Source organism: Procambarus clarkii, chromosome 39 (assembly GCF_040958095.1).
Source record: "Procambarus clarkii isolate CNS0578487 chromosome 39, FALCON_Pclarkii_2.0, whole genome shotgun sequence".
NCBI lineage: Eukaryota > Metazoa > Arthropoda > Malacostraca > Decapoda > Cambaridae > Procambarus > Procambarus clarkii.
In genome coordinates, this window is record NC_091188.1 from 407,954 (window position 1) to 420,714 (window position 12,761).

General features: G+C 47.7%; 1 protein-coding gene across 3 annotated transcripts in view; it reads right to left on the reverse strand.

The window, feature by feature from the left end:
- Positions 1-12,761, reverse strand: part of Smurf (SMAD specific E3 ubiquitin protein ligase) — a 58,658-nt gene that overhangs the window by 20,534 nt on the left and 25,363 nt on the right. For all 3 annotated transcript variants that reach the window (XM_045746034.2, XM_045746036.2, XM_045746035.2), the window contains exons 4-6: positions 6,029-6,162; positions 3,720-3,880; positions 3,308-3,408 (exon numbers count right to left, since the gene is read on the reverse strand). In XM_045746034.2, the coding sequence (XP_045601990.2) occupies positions 3,308-3,408; positions 3,720-3,880; positions 6,029-6,162 (396 nt within the window). The remainder of the gene's footprint in view (positions 1-3,307; positions 3,409-3,719; positions 3,881-6,028; positions 6,163-12,761) is intronic.

The following is a 12,761-nucleotide window of genomic DNA, read 5'->3' on the forward strand; positions in this document are numbered from 1 at the left end:
CAGCAACTTCTAGGAGTCTGCTAATTTTATTGGATGATCTATAGATGTGTGGCTCTTTTTGCACTATAATGTGATAAGATGGAAATGATAGTGTAAATTTACACTTTTCTTCAGGTTCTTTGTGTATTGTTAGTCTTCAGTTGCTTATAGGCAATCCAAGATTATAGTCAACTCCTCTGAAGGCAGATTCCTTGGCTAACCCATCAGTTCCATCATGCATTAGGAGGCCAACACAAGACAGAATCCACATGAAATGGATTCTGTTACTATCAGTAATTTTGTTGTATTTGTGTCTAGCTTCAGACAAGTATGTTCCAATTGTATCTTATCCACTGTGCTGCGCCAACTGAGAAAACTCAGTCGGTGGGAAACTGCGCCAACCGAGAAAACACCTTTTGAATCTTTCGAACCCAATCAAAACGCATGCGCAGTAGGACGTGTGCGCAGTAGGTTATGTATGAAATGGACTCTTGAGACCTTCAATGAGAGGCAGCCACCTTGGAAAAAATTCCCAGAATGTCCTAGGGCTGCTGGCTGGGTTAGTACTGAGTAAGCAACCAGGGGTGGCACACGCGCCTCTGGCTCCCAAACACTTGTCCAACGCAGTATTGAAAGATCGCTCTTTGGCGGTGAAATTCAGACCTTATTGTTTGAAGAACATAAAGACCATGATATTTATGAAGCTAGGCGCAATAAAGACCTAACACAAAGGTCGGATGCAAGTGATAACAGCACCGATGAGGACAATACAGCGAGCGTACAGTATCCAGTTGTAGCTCTGAGTGCCCTATTGCCCACCCATGCCATCTCCAATTTTTATAGATGATACATAGATGCAAAATTGAATATTAAATAACCGACTATCATAATATACTGTACTGCAATGTTAAAGTTTTTGTTAGGGGATAATGCTTATGATAATATACCAGTCTTTATAATAATTAACAGAACTCTTAAATCAAAATCTGTGAGGGCACCTGTACTTTAAGTCAGTGCATCAAATTAGCATACTATTATTTTTTTTATTATTATTATTATTATTTGTGGCTCACACTGAAGGTTCCCGAGAAAAAGTGAACACGGCTTGTTATTCACTTTAGGAATAGCTTCATCATCCTTAAAGCATCCAGGAACTTATTGGACACCGATTGTTTCCAAGAACCATTTAAACATAATTTTGCAACGACTCTAGTTATCATTAATGGTAAGGCTGATACAAATGTTATCATTTAAAAAAAAACTTTACTGTCCATGTACCATATCTGAATACAGTAACTGAAAATAAATTAAGAAACAGAACATAAGAGTGCAAGCCAAAAGCGGATACCAAAAGGGTGCAAATAGGTTAGATGTGAACTTATAAATAACTAAAAAATAAATAATTAAGAAATACATATTGTATCTTGCCAAGATGAACAGGGAAACAAACTCAAGAATTTGTGAGGGTGGAGTTAGCAGTGGCTGCACAAGCAATACCACCCTTGTGGGTGGGGGCTCAGAAGGAGGTGGAAGACAAAAGATATTCTGATAAATATGAAACAGGTTTCAGCACAGAGCAGCAAGTCAAACAATATTAACGTATATTAATGGAAAGAATATTAACGAATAAATAAAACAGACAAAAATATATATAGTCTATTGACCTCTTGCACATGACATCACCCAGCCACACATTTTGCTACAAGGGAAAACCAAAAAAAAAAAAAAAAAAAAAAAAAAAAAAAAAAGCGAGTCGACTGATTTTTTCATTTCCTTAAATATACCTGCACTGAATGTATAGTATTTTATTATTTGAAAGATTTTAAAATAATTTTATTGTACATAATTACAATGCATTTTACATGATCATACATATGATTAAGTAGATCATGCAGGTTCCGATGACTATCAAATTTAAAAAGCAAATTTATGTGCACCTATGAATATTGGTCATTGATCACGGCAGGTATACTTTGTCACCTGATAATATTGTCAGCAACACACTACACACTGGAAATCTTATTATCTGGAAAAAAGAATAAATTTAGCACCAATACAATACCCATAAAATGTAACAAAGAAGATACTCCATCCTAGACCCGTGTCACTGATATTCATTCCTTGAATACTACTGGAGAAAGGAGTTGGGGAGAGAATAATGGTGCACCTTAAGAGGATAGTCTTTATATATGGTTTAAAAAGAGAAGTCATGTCCAATAAATTTGAGATTTCTATGACAATATTACCAAAATACGATAGAAAGAAGGCCGAGTAGACTGCTTTTTCATAAGACTTTCGCACACCAACAGCTAGTGTACAAAATAAGGAGATAAGCAGGGATAACTTCATAGACCCTAAACTGGGTGAGAGTACCTGACAGTCAAGAAGACAATGAGTCACAGTCAGAAGATACATGTCAAGCTGGAGGACTGTGACAAGCTGGGGGGGGGGGGGGGGAGGGGGGGGGAGGGGGGGGGGGGAGGGGGGGGGAGGGGGGGGGGGGGGAGGGGGGGGGGGGAGGGGGGCCAAATATTGCATATTCTTGAAGGTATTATACTTTAACTTTCTCAGTAAATAGGCCTAGAGGCAAGAAAACCTGGTATGGGGGTTAGAAGCCGGCTGTGAAGGGAATAACCTGTTGTTAATGACATGTTTGTATGCACATTACTTGGTGTTCTATGTCAAGTAAGGAGGAACTGTAGAAGACAATGTATTTAATAGTGTATGCAAGAAATGAAATATGAGAGTCAATGTAGAAGAGGCAATATTATTTTTTATATAAAATGTACTGGGATGTTAGGGACTTCATAGAGCCTTTCAGAGTTGCAATAAAATGAGCAGAACTGAAGAAACATAAATGGTAAGAGATATCAGAGGAAACTATGTATTAAATACAGTTCAGTACTGTATTGTACAAGGGGCTATGCAAGACAAATATGGGAGCATGCAAGGTGAATTAAGAGGTTAACAGAGTAAGATGGGATGTGCAAATAATTACAAGTGTGTAGTTACAGGACAAGATGTGCACTATTTACTATATTATTTGTCACACATTATGCCAAATTTGCCGAGATAAATGATGACAGCACAACAAAATTTATACCAATACAGAGATTCAAAACTAGAAAATAACACCGATTCAGCAGAAATTGTGAGAGGGTCAGAGATCAAAAGAAAAAAAAAATTAATCAATATAGGAAGAGATCTAACCCCCAAACATACCAGCAAGAACAACTACATGGGAACTGCACATCTTTTACATGTGAATACATGTTATATGAAGTATCTGTGGCTATTATAGTACTAGAGTACTGGCATTATTACATACATTATGTGTGCCGGTAATGTTGGTCGCTCCCAGGTGGTAGTGCGGTCATGATGGTTTACGTAATATAAACGACCAGTAGTAGTTCGCCTCTCCTCCCAGCCCTAAAGGTGCACAAACATTCACTGTCAACGTTTTGAAGGTTTTCATAACTTACATTTCAGGATCTTGGCCTGTTTTTAAATGTTCAACCCACCCTCCATAAAAAAATATTCTAATCATTTGATCTACAATATTGTACTCAGACTCATTTCTGTGTACTGAAAAGTAAATTGTGAACAAATGCATGGCATTGTAAAAATGTGTAGAAGGTTAATACTATACATAATGTACTTCAATGATACATGAAGATGATAAAATTAATTTTTAGTGGCCAGCATTTCTCCAGTAATGAAGACGTGCAAGAGTTGCTCACCTCGGGCAGGTCATCTGGCGAAGAGAGATTTCCCAATGTGTCAACAACAGCATTATGGGAGCCAGTTCCTCTGCCATCCCTTGACATTAGAGACACCACTATTTGCCCCCGCACAGGTTCACAGTCGTCGTGACCAATTCGTGTTAGGTCCAGTCTTTGGTCTGCCAGGAATAAGCATACATGCAATGAGATACACACAAAATACTTCGGGGTGTACACTGGGTGGACAAACTACTGTACTGGAAATGTGAAGGGCCGGGACAGCCGGGACACGGGTGGGAAGGGCCGGGACACGGGTGGGAAGGGCCGGGACACGGGTGGGAAGGGCCGGGACACGGGTGGGAAGGGCCGGGACGGCCGGGACACGGGTGGGAAGGGCCGGGACACGGGTGGGAAGGGCCGGGACACGGGTGGGAAGGGCCGGGACACGGGTGGGAAGGGCCGGGACACGGGTGGGAAGGGCCGGGACACGGGTGGGAAGGGCCGGGACACGGGTGGGAAGGGCCGGGACACGGGTGGGAAGGGCCGGGACACGGGTGGGAAGGGCCGGGACACGGGTGGGAAGGGCCGGGACACGGGTGGGAAGGGCCGGGACACGGGTGGGAAGGGCCGGGACACGGGTGGGAAGGGCCGGGACACGGGTGGGAAGGGCCGGGACACGGGTGGGAAGGGCCGGGACACGGGTGGGAAGGGCCGGGACACGGGTGGGAAGGGCCGGGACACGGGTGGGAAGGGCCGGGACACGGGTGGGAAGGGCCGGGACACGGGTGGGAAGGGCCGGGACACGGGTGGGAAGGGCCGGGACACGGGTGGGAAGGGCCGGGACACGGGTGGGAAGGGCCGGGACACGGGTGGGAAGGGCCGGGACACGGGTGGGAAGGGCCGGGACACGGGTGGGAAGGGCCGGGACACGGGTGGGAAGGGCCGGGACACAGGTGGGAAGGGCCGGGACACGGGTGGGAAGGGCCGGGACACGGGTGGGAAGGGCCGGGACACGGGTGGGAAGGGCCGGGACAGCCGGGACACGGGTGGGAAGGGCCGGGACAGCCGGGACACGGGTGGGAAGGGCCGGGACAGCCGGGACACGGGTGGGAAGGGCCGGGACAGCCGGGACACGGGTGGGAAGGGCCGGGACAGCCGGGACACGGGTGGGAAGGGCCGGGACAGCCGGGACACGGGTGGGAAGGGCCGGGACAGCCGGGACACGGGTGGGAAGGGCCGGGACAGCCGGGACACGGGTGGGAAGGGCCGGGACAGCCGGGACACGGGTGGGAAGGGCCGGGACAGCCGGGACACGGGTGGGAAGGGCCGGGACATCGGGGACACGGGTGTGATGGTCCGGGACATCGGGGACACGGGTGTGATGGTCCGGGACATCGGGGACACGGGTGTGATGGTCCGGGACATCGGGGACACGGGTGTGATGGTCCGGGACATCGGGGACACGGGTGTGATGGTCCGGGACATCGGGGACACGGGTGTGATGGTCCGGGACATCGGGGACACGGGTGTGATGGTCCGGGACATCGGGGACACGGGTGTGATGGTCCGGGACATCGGGGACACGGGTGTGATGGTCCGGGACATCGGGGACACGGGTGTGATGGTCCGGGACATCGGGGACACGGGTGTGATGGTCCGGGACATCGGGGACACGGGTGTGATGGTCCGGGACAGCGGGGACACAGGTGGGAAGGACCGGGACAGCGGGGACACGGGTGGGATGGTCCGGGACATCGGGGACACGGGTGCGAATGTCCAGGACATCAGGGACACGGGTGCGAATGTCCAGGACATCGGGGACACGGGTGTGAATGTCCAGGACATCAGGGACACGGGTGCGAATGTCCAGGACATCGGGGACACAGGTGTGATGGTCCAGGACATCGGGGACACAGGTGTGATGGTCCAGGACATCAGGGACACGGGTGTGATGATCCAGAGCATCAGGGGACACAGGTGTAAAGGTTCAGGACATCAGGGACAAGAAAACTTAGGAGATAACTCTAAACCAAGGGACCAAGACTTTTCAACATCCTCACTGTAAATATATGGACCATACTAGCCGAATTGTTTTGCTATTGTGTTCAAACAGAAAAGAAACCTGATCAACTAGGTCATGAATCTGATAAGACAGCATGCAACAGCATCTAACCACCTAATCGCTCAGATCAACAATCAGGAGGCCTGGCTGGAAACCTAATCATGGGGCCAGTCATACCTGAAACCACTTCAAGGTAACTAAGGTGGTAGTTACCATGTGAGAGAGTCAGGTGAGAGAGAGAGAGGAGGTCGAAGCCGGTACTTACAGCCAGTGTCCTTGAGCCTGTGTATAGCAGAGGCCACGATACGGACGCACCCCAGGAAGCCGCTACCAGCCTTCTTGTGGATCTTGCGACGGTTCCAAACACTGATCGTAATGCCATCGCCCTTACCAACATATCTGCCAAACACAAACAACGTTAAACACACGTGTACATATAATAATTTCTACACTAACATTTACAGTGTAACAAGAAAGCAGTACACAACATAACATACCGCATAACAGCAACAGTTGGGCATGGCACCGGCAAAACACAATTGGAATTCACACCTCAGTCAGGCCCTAACCGAGGGCCAATGGTAAACTCTGGTCAACGGTAAAGAGGTCACGAAGTTGTCACAAACGATGCTGTCATGCTAATATCCACGAGAACTACCTCTTCCACATCAGGAGGCACAGGGTCTCGCATGCCCGTATATAAGATCACGTTCAATGAGAGAACAGAGTGAGTGAGTGAGTGTACTCACCTAACTGTGCTTGCGGGGGTTGAGCTTTGGCTCTTTGGTCCCGCCTCTCAACCGTGTGTGTGTGGGGGGGGGGACTGTGGGGGTGTCGGGGTGTTCAGAATCCAGGAGGAAGAATATCGAGTCTCAAGGTCATGTGGAACTCACTGTGTTAGTAAGTTACGGCACTATTGTAACCAACACATTTTCAATTATCTTTGCGTCTGTTAGGGAGCATAGTTAGGAATTGTCTTTTTAAATTCATAAATAAAGTAATATTTTCAAAGTGGCATCTCCTTGAGTAGTAATGGTACCTACGATGTGATACTGGACTTGCCGTTCTCTTTGCTCCCTTGTGCCCTAGTGTCCTTAATTGTCCGGGTTACCTCCCACTTCACATTCCATTTAAGGTGTTTCAATACTAGTGTGTCCAGCATTGCTCTCATTATTCTATGTAGTACACCTAAGTAGTTTCAGTTGTATTCGTGTCAGGCCAAGATCCTTTTACCATTCATTTGTTGCTTGCACCTGTCCTGGTAGGATATGGAGTCTACGATTCTGATTAGTAGGATATTGATTCTGTACTTCAGGGTGGTGGTGGTGGTGGTGGCGTTATTTGGGTGGTCACATGTACAGTACCAGCTAAGGCTTCTATCTCTCGCCCTCTCCTCTCTCACTCTCTCTTTTCCCATGTCGAGTTGCCTATGCAGAGCTCTGATCATCTGGAACTCGCCTCTGCAACTTACTGAAGGATACGACACACCCAACAGAATAAAAGTAACCAGCCAGCCGGCCAGCCAGCGGGCCCAAACCAGCCGGCCAGCCAGCGGGCCCAAACCAGCCGGCCAGCCAGCCAGCCGGTCAACACGTGCAAAAACATTTGAGAATAAATGTGTTAGAGGAGCATGGGCACATTACTATACAACACTGGTGTTGAGCGTAGAGGCTGCAGCTGAGCCAACACTGTAATCACTACCCGCTTCCGATGTCTGCCTCAACCAAACCGAGATGTTCATTAATCTCCTCCATTACCATGCCAGGGCGGGTCCTCCTCCTCCCACGCTACCCCTGACAGGCCGGGTCCTCCCTCTACCCCCACCCCCCTCCTGCTGACAGAACAAGTCCCCACTCCCTCCCTCCCTCCCTCCACTTTGACAGTGCGATTGCCCCTATGTCCCTCCCTGCCCTCTGACAGGCGAGTCCAAACTCTCTCCCTTACCAGGAGAGTCCTCGACCCACAACCAGGGATCACATATGGTATCCGCCTTCCTCACAACCAGAGTTCACAACACCAAGTAGTTCACCACCCTTTCCCCTCCCTAAAAACAAAATACAAACGAGGGTTTGAAATTTATGAGCGCCACATGGTTCATAATGTGGGTGCCCACCACCACCAGGGATCACAACACTACGGGACGTGGCATGGGGGTGACGTGGGCCGTCCCATCCCCCACCCGTTACTGGCAACACATTATAAGTTCTAACTCGGTATTCTCTAAAGCGCAAGCCAGATACATGATAATCTACAGGTGTATCATAATACACTACTGCGGGTGGTGGAAGTAGGGGGTGGTGATGCTGCGGGTGGTGGGGGCAGAATACACCCGTTGAACAGCAGAGGTGCAATAGGTACTCTGAGAGAACTGTCAACATCAGAGGCCCGAGACTTCACGCTTCCACTACACATTAGGGCCATAACTGGCTGACCCCTCACAGTGTTCAAGAGAGAACTGGATAAGCCCCTCCAAAGGATATCTGATCAACAAGGCGGTGACTCATAACATCAGGCTGCAAGCAGCCGTATCCAACAGCCTGGTCGACCAGTCTAGCAACCAGGTTTGGTCGACAACCGGGCCGCGGGGACGCTAAGTCCCGAAAACACCTAAAGATAGGTGGTGGTGCGGGTGGTAGTGGGTGGTGGATGACTGGTGGAGTGGTAGCGTGGTTGGCGGTCTCAGTAACACGCATATCCGCCCAGACTTGGACCATTTCCTGTCCTGAAGACCCTTTACCCCAGACAGCCAGACAGGTCAGTCATCACGCCAGACCCTACAGTAACACACCCTCTCCAGATATAAATCTAGCCTTAAGAAATTAATAGGAATTAACGACCGCAATGAACGTAATTTAGACAAGACAGAGAAGATTGGATGAACTACAAGTTTCTGGGTTGTGAGAAAGCCTCTGACAGTACTCCATAGTGTAAACGTTAGTGTACATGTAGAAGTATACCTATGCCGCACCTTGAGTTGGTTACGGGGCGTAGCGTCCCCGCGGCCCGGTCATCGCCTAGGCCTCCTTGTTGCTAGACTGGTCAATCAGACTGTTAGACGCGGCTGCTCGCAGTCTGACGTATGAGTCACTCCTGGTTGATCAGGTATCCTTTGGAGGTGTTTGTCAAGTTCTCTCTTGAACACTGTGAGGGGTCTGCCAGTTATGCCCCTAATGTGTAGCGGAAGCGTGAAGTCTCGGGCCTCTGATGTTGATAGCTCTCAGAGTACCTGTTGCACATCTGCTTTTCAACGGGTGTATTCTGCACATCCTGCCATGTCTTCTGGTCTCATGTGATGTTATTTCTGTGTGCAGGTTTGGGACCAGACCCTCTTATTTTCCTCGTGTAAATTATTATGTATCTCTCCCGCCTGCGCTCAAGAGAATACAGATTTAGGCTCTTTAGTCGGTCCCAGTAGTTTAGATGTTTTACCAAGTGGATTCTAGCAATAAAGGATCTCTGCACGCTCTCCAGGTCAGCAATTTCTCCAGCTTTGAAAGGGGCCGTCAATGTGCAACAGTACTCCACTCTAGAGAGCATTAGCGTCTGGAAAAGTAGCATCATTGGTATAGCATCTCTTGTTGGAAAGGTTCTTGTTATCCAACCTGTCATTTTTCTTACAGTTGTGACTGTTACTTTATTGTGTTCTTATAAGGGAAGTTCTTCCCACGTGAGTTGTAATATTTTAAAGCCCGGCCGAAGGCCAGTCTTGCTTCATCGAGTTAGGTGAAACTTACCTGGATTCTGGGAGTTATTTTACGCCTCAAGCCCGGTCTGGAGGCCAGACTTGACTGGAGACAGCTTGGGATTTTGCAGCTCGCAGGCCCACGTATCCACTACAGCCTGGTTGATTCGGCACTTTTTGCAGAAAAATGTAGAGTTTTTTCTTGAAGACTTTCACTAGTGTTCCAGGAAAATTTATAATACTTGCTGGAAGAATATGGTACAACTGTGGGCCTCTAATGTTCTTATAGTGTTCTCCGAGTGTGCCTATGGCGCCTCTACTCTTCACTGTCTCTATTCTGCCTTTCCTGTCATATCGTTAGCTCCAGTATGTTACTCTACGGTGCAAAATTGGGCCTTGGTCTTCCAGTATTTTCCAAGTATATATTATGGGAGAGGTGTGTGTGGCCCCAAGTGGGAGCGGGCATGATGGGCGTGCACAACCAGTGCCGACAACACCTGAGCAACACCAGCGTGCACCTGCACCACACCTTCCTCCACAGTGTCACCAGGGAATAATGAGAATGCACTAACATCCCGGTGACAGTTACAGCCCCGCTCCTGTGCCCAAGTCCTCCTGTGCCCTACTTGAAACGGTTTGTTCCCAATAGCTGAATCTAAAAACAAGAATAAGAACAACAACAGATACGAGTGAGTGGAAGAAGACTTCATAAGCATTTTTAAAAGCAGATATGATTGAGCCAACGGGCTCTAAGGAATTGAGCCAACGAGCTCAAGAATCTGTACACTATGTTAATGAAAAAAAAACTGTGGTGAAGTCAAAGAGGTGAAGGTGGACCTGCACAAGCAGCCACAGGTGAGAGCAGGGAACGCTCCCACACACCTCAGGGAAGACAAATGAACGGCTAATTCCTTGTATAACTTGACGCTGCAGGTCCCACACTTAGTGTCCCAGGGGGGAGTGTACTAGGGGTGGGGGGGGGGGTGTCCTGGGAGGAGGAGCAGGTGGTGGGCCGGAAGTGCTCGCCCTTCACTAACCTAGTCCTCCCTCCTGTCTCCTCTTTACTACACCCATCTTGCCTTCCTTGTGGTTACCTTGTGGTGGTTCCCAAGTTCAACGATCTGAGGCTCGCTCTCTGATCACGCCTCCTGGTTGGTGGTCAACCAGGCAGCTGGTCGCAGCCTCATGCTTGAACATCAAGAGAGGTCGGTTACTTATGCTCCTTATCCGTGTTCAACAGTCTTCGACCCTTCAAGTTGATAGAACAGTCTCTCAACGTACCTATTGCACCTCTGCTTTTCATTGGGGCTATTTTGCACATGCTGCCATGGCTCCTGATTTCACGTGATGTAAACACCGTGTTCAGACTTGTAACCAGTCCCTCTGATATTGCCCACGAGTAGATTATTATGCATCTATCGCCTGCGCTCTAGAAAATACAGATTTTGAACATTTAATCTGTCCCAATAATGGAGATGATTTAAAAAGTGCTGGCTAGCGGTAAAGCATCTTTGTACGCTCTCTAGGTCAGCAATTTCGCCGGCTCTGAATAGGGCTGTGCAACAGTATTCCACCCTAGAGAGCAGTAGTGTCTTGAAATGTCATTGTATGGCATCCCTTGTTTGAAAGTCTTTCTTATCCAACCTGTCATTTTTCTTGCAGAGATAGATCATACGCTTCCCTTTGAGCGCATTTTGACCGCAATAACACCATCGTCACGTTTGTCGAAAGCTTTTGCACAGTGTGTGTATATTACATCTGAGTTTTGTCTGTCTTTTAAGGAACCTAAGGCCATGTCATAGTGATCTGGCAACTGTTAAGAGGCAGGAGCGCACATATCCGTATCTCAGGCCCACATATCCACTACAGCCTGGCTAGTCCGGAACTTCTTGCAAGGACTTGTCTAAGTGCCTCTTCAAGACATTCACATTTGTTCCGGCATTATTTCTAATGCTTGTTGGGAGGGTATTGAACAGTCGTGGACCCATGACGTCCAGACAGTGTTCTCTGATTGTGCCTATGGCACCTCTATTCCTCACTGGTTCTATTTTGCATTTCCTTCCGTATCTTTCGCTCCAGTATGATGTTATCCTACTGTGAAAATTCAGGACCTGCTCCAGTATCTTCTTTGTATATGTTATTTGATACCTTTCTCGTCTCCTTTCCAGAGTACATTTTGAGAGCGTTGAGACGGTCCCAATAATTTAGATGTTTTATTGTTTCTATGCGTGCCGTATATGTACTCTCTATTCCCTCTAATTCAGAGATCTCTCCTGCTCTGAAAGGGAAAGCGAGTACTGAGCAGTACTCAAGACGGGACACCACCAATGATTTAAATAGTAATAGCATTGCTGTGGAGTCTCTGGATTTGAACGTTCTTAAAATCTATCCTCTCACTTTCCTGGCCGCCGCTATATTTGCTAGGTTAAGTTCACTAAATATCAGGTTGTCAGACATAATATTTCTCTGATCTTTCACATGTTGCCCTCCTGAGTAAGTCTGATTGCATCTTGTACCATATATTTCGTTTAAGTTCCTTGTTTTCGCCATTCCGAAGTACCAGCAAGTTATTCCTGTTAAACGTCATGTTCTTTATAGTTGCCCAATCGAAGACTTTGTTTATATCAGCTTGTAGTATTTCAGTGTCTTCTACAGATAAAATTTCCATGCTGATTTTTGTATCATCTGCAAAGGATGACACCAAGTTCATACCTGTTTGATGGGGTTCTGGGAGTAATTCTACTCCCCAAGCCCGATCCGAAGCCAGGCTTGACTTGTGAGAGTTCGGTCCACCAGGCTGTTGCTTGGAGCGGCCCGCAGGCCCTCATACCCCGCCACAGTCCAGTTTGTCCGGCACTCCTTCAAGAAAACTATCTAGTTTTCTTGAAGATGTCCATTGTTGTTCCGGCAATCTCTCTTATATTCGCTGGGAGAATGTTGAACAACCGTGGACCTCTGATGTTTATAGTGTGCTTATGGCACCCCGTCCTAATAGGTCCTAACTAGGTCCTCGCACTAGTAGGTCCTAACTAGTATTTTTGTCTATATCCGAGATAAGAATGGGGAATAGCAGCGGTGCAAGGACTGTCCCCTGGGGTACAGAGCTTTTAACTGCACTTGGACTTTATATTATTTGACTGACTGTTACTCTCTGCATTCTGTTTGACAGTTCAAAATCCACCGCCCCTTTGCCAGTTATTATTATTGATCTCATTTTATGGGATCTATCACTCCATGGTCACTTGTTGAATACATTTCCAAAGTCTGTATATATAACATCCGTATTTTGTTTTTCTTCTAAGCCTTCTGTGATTTT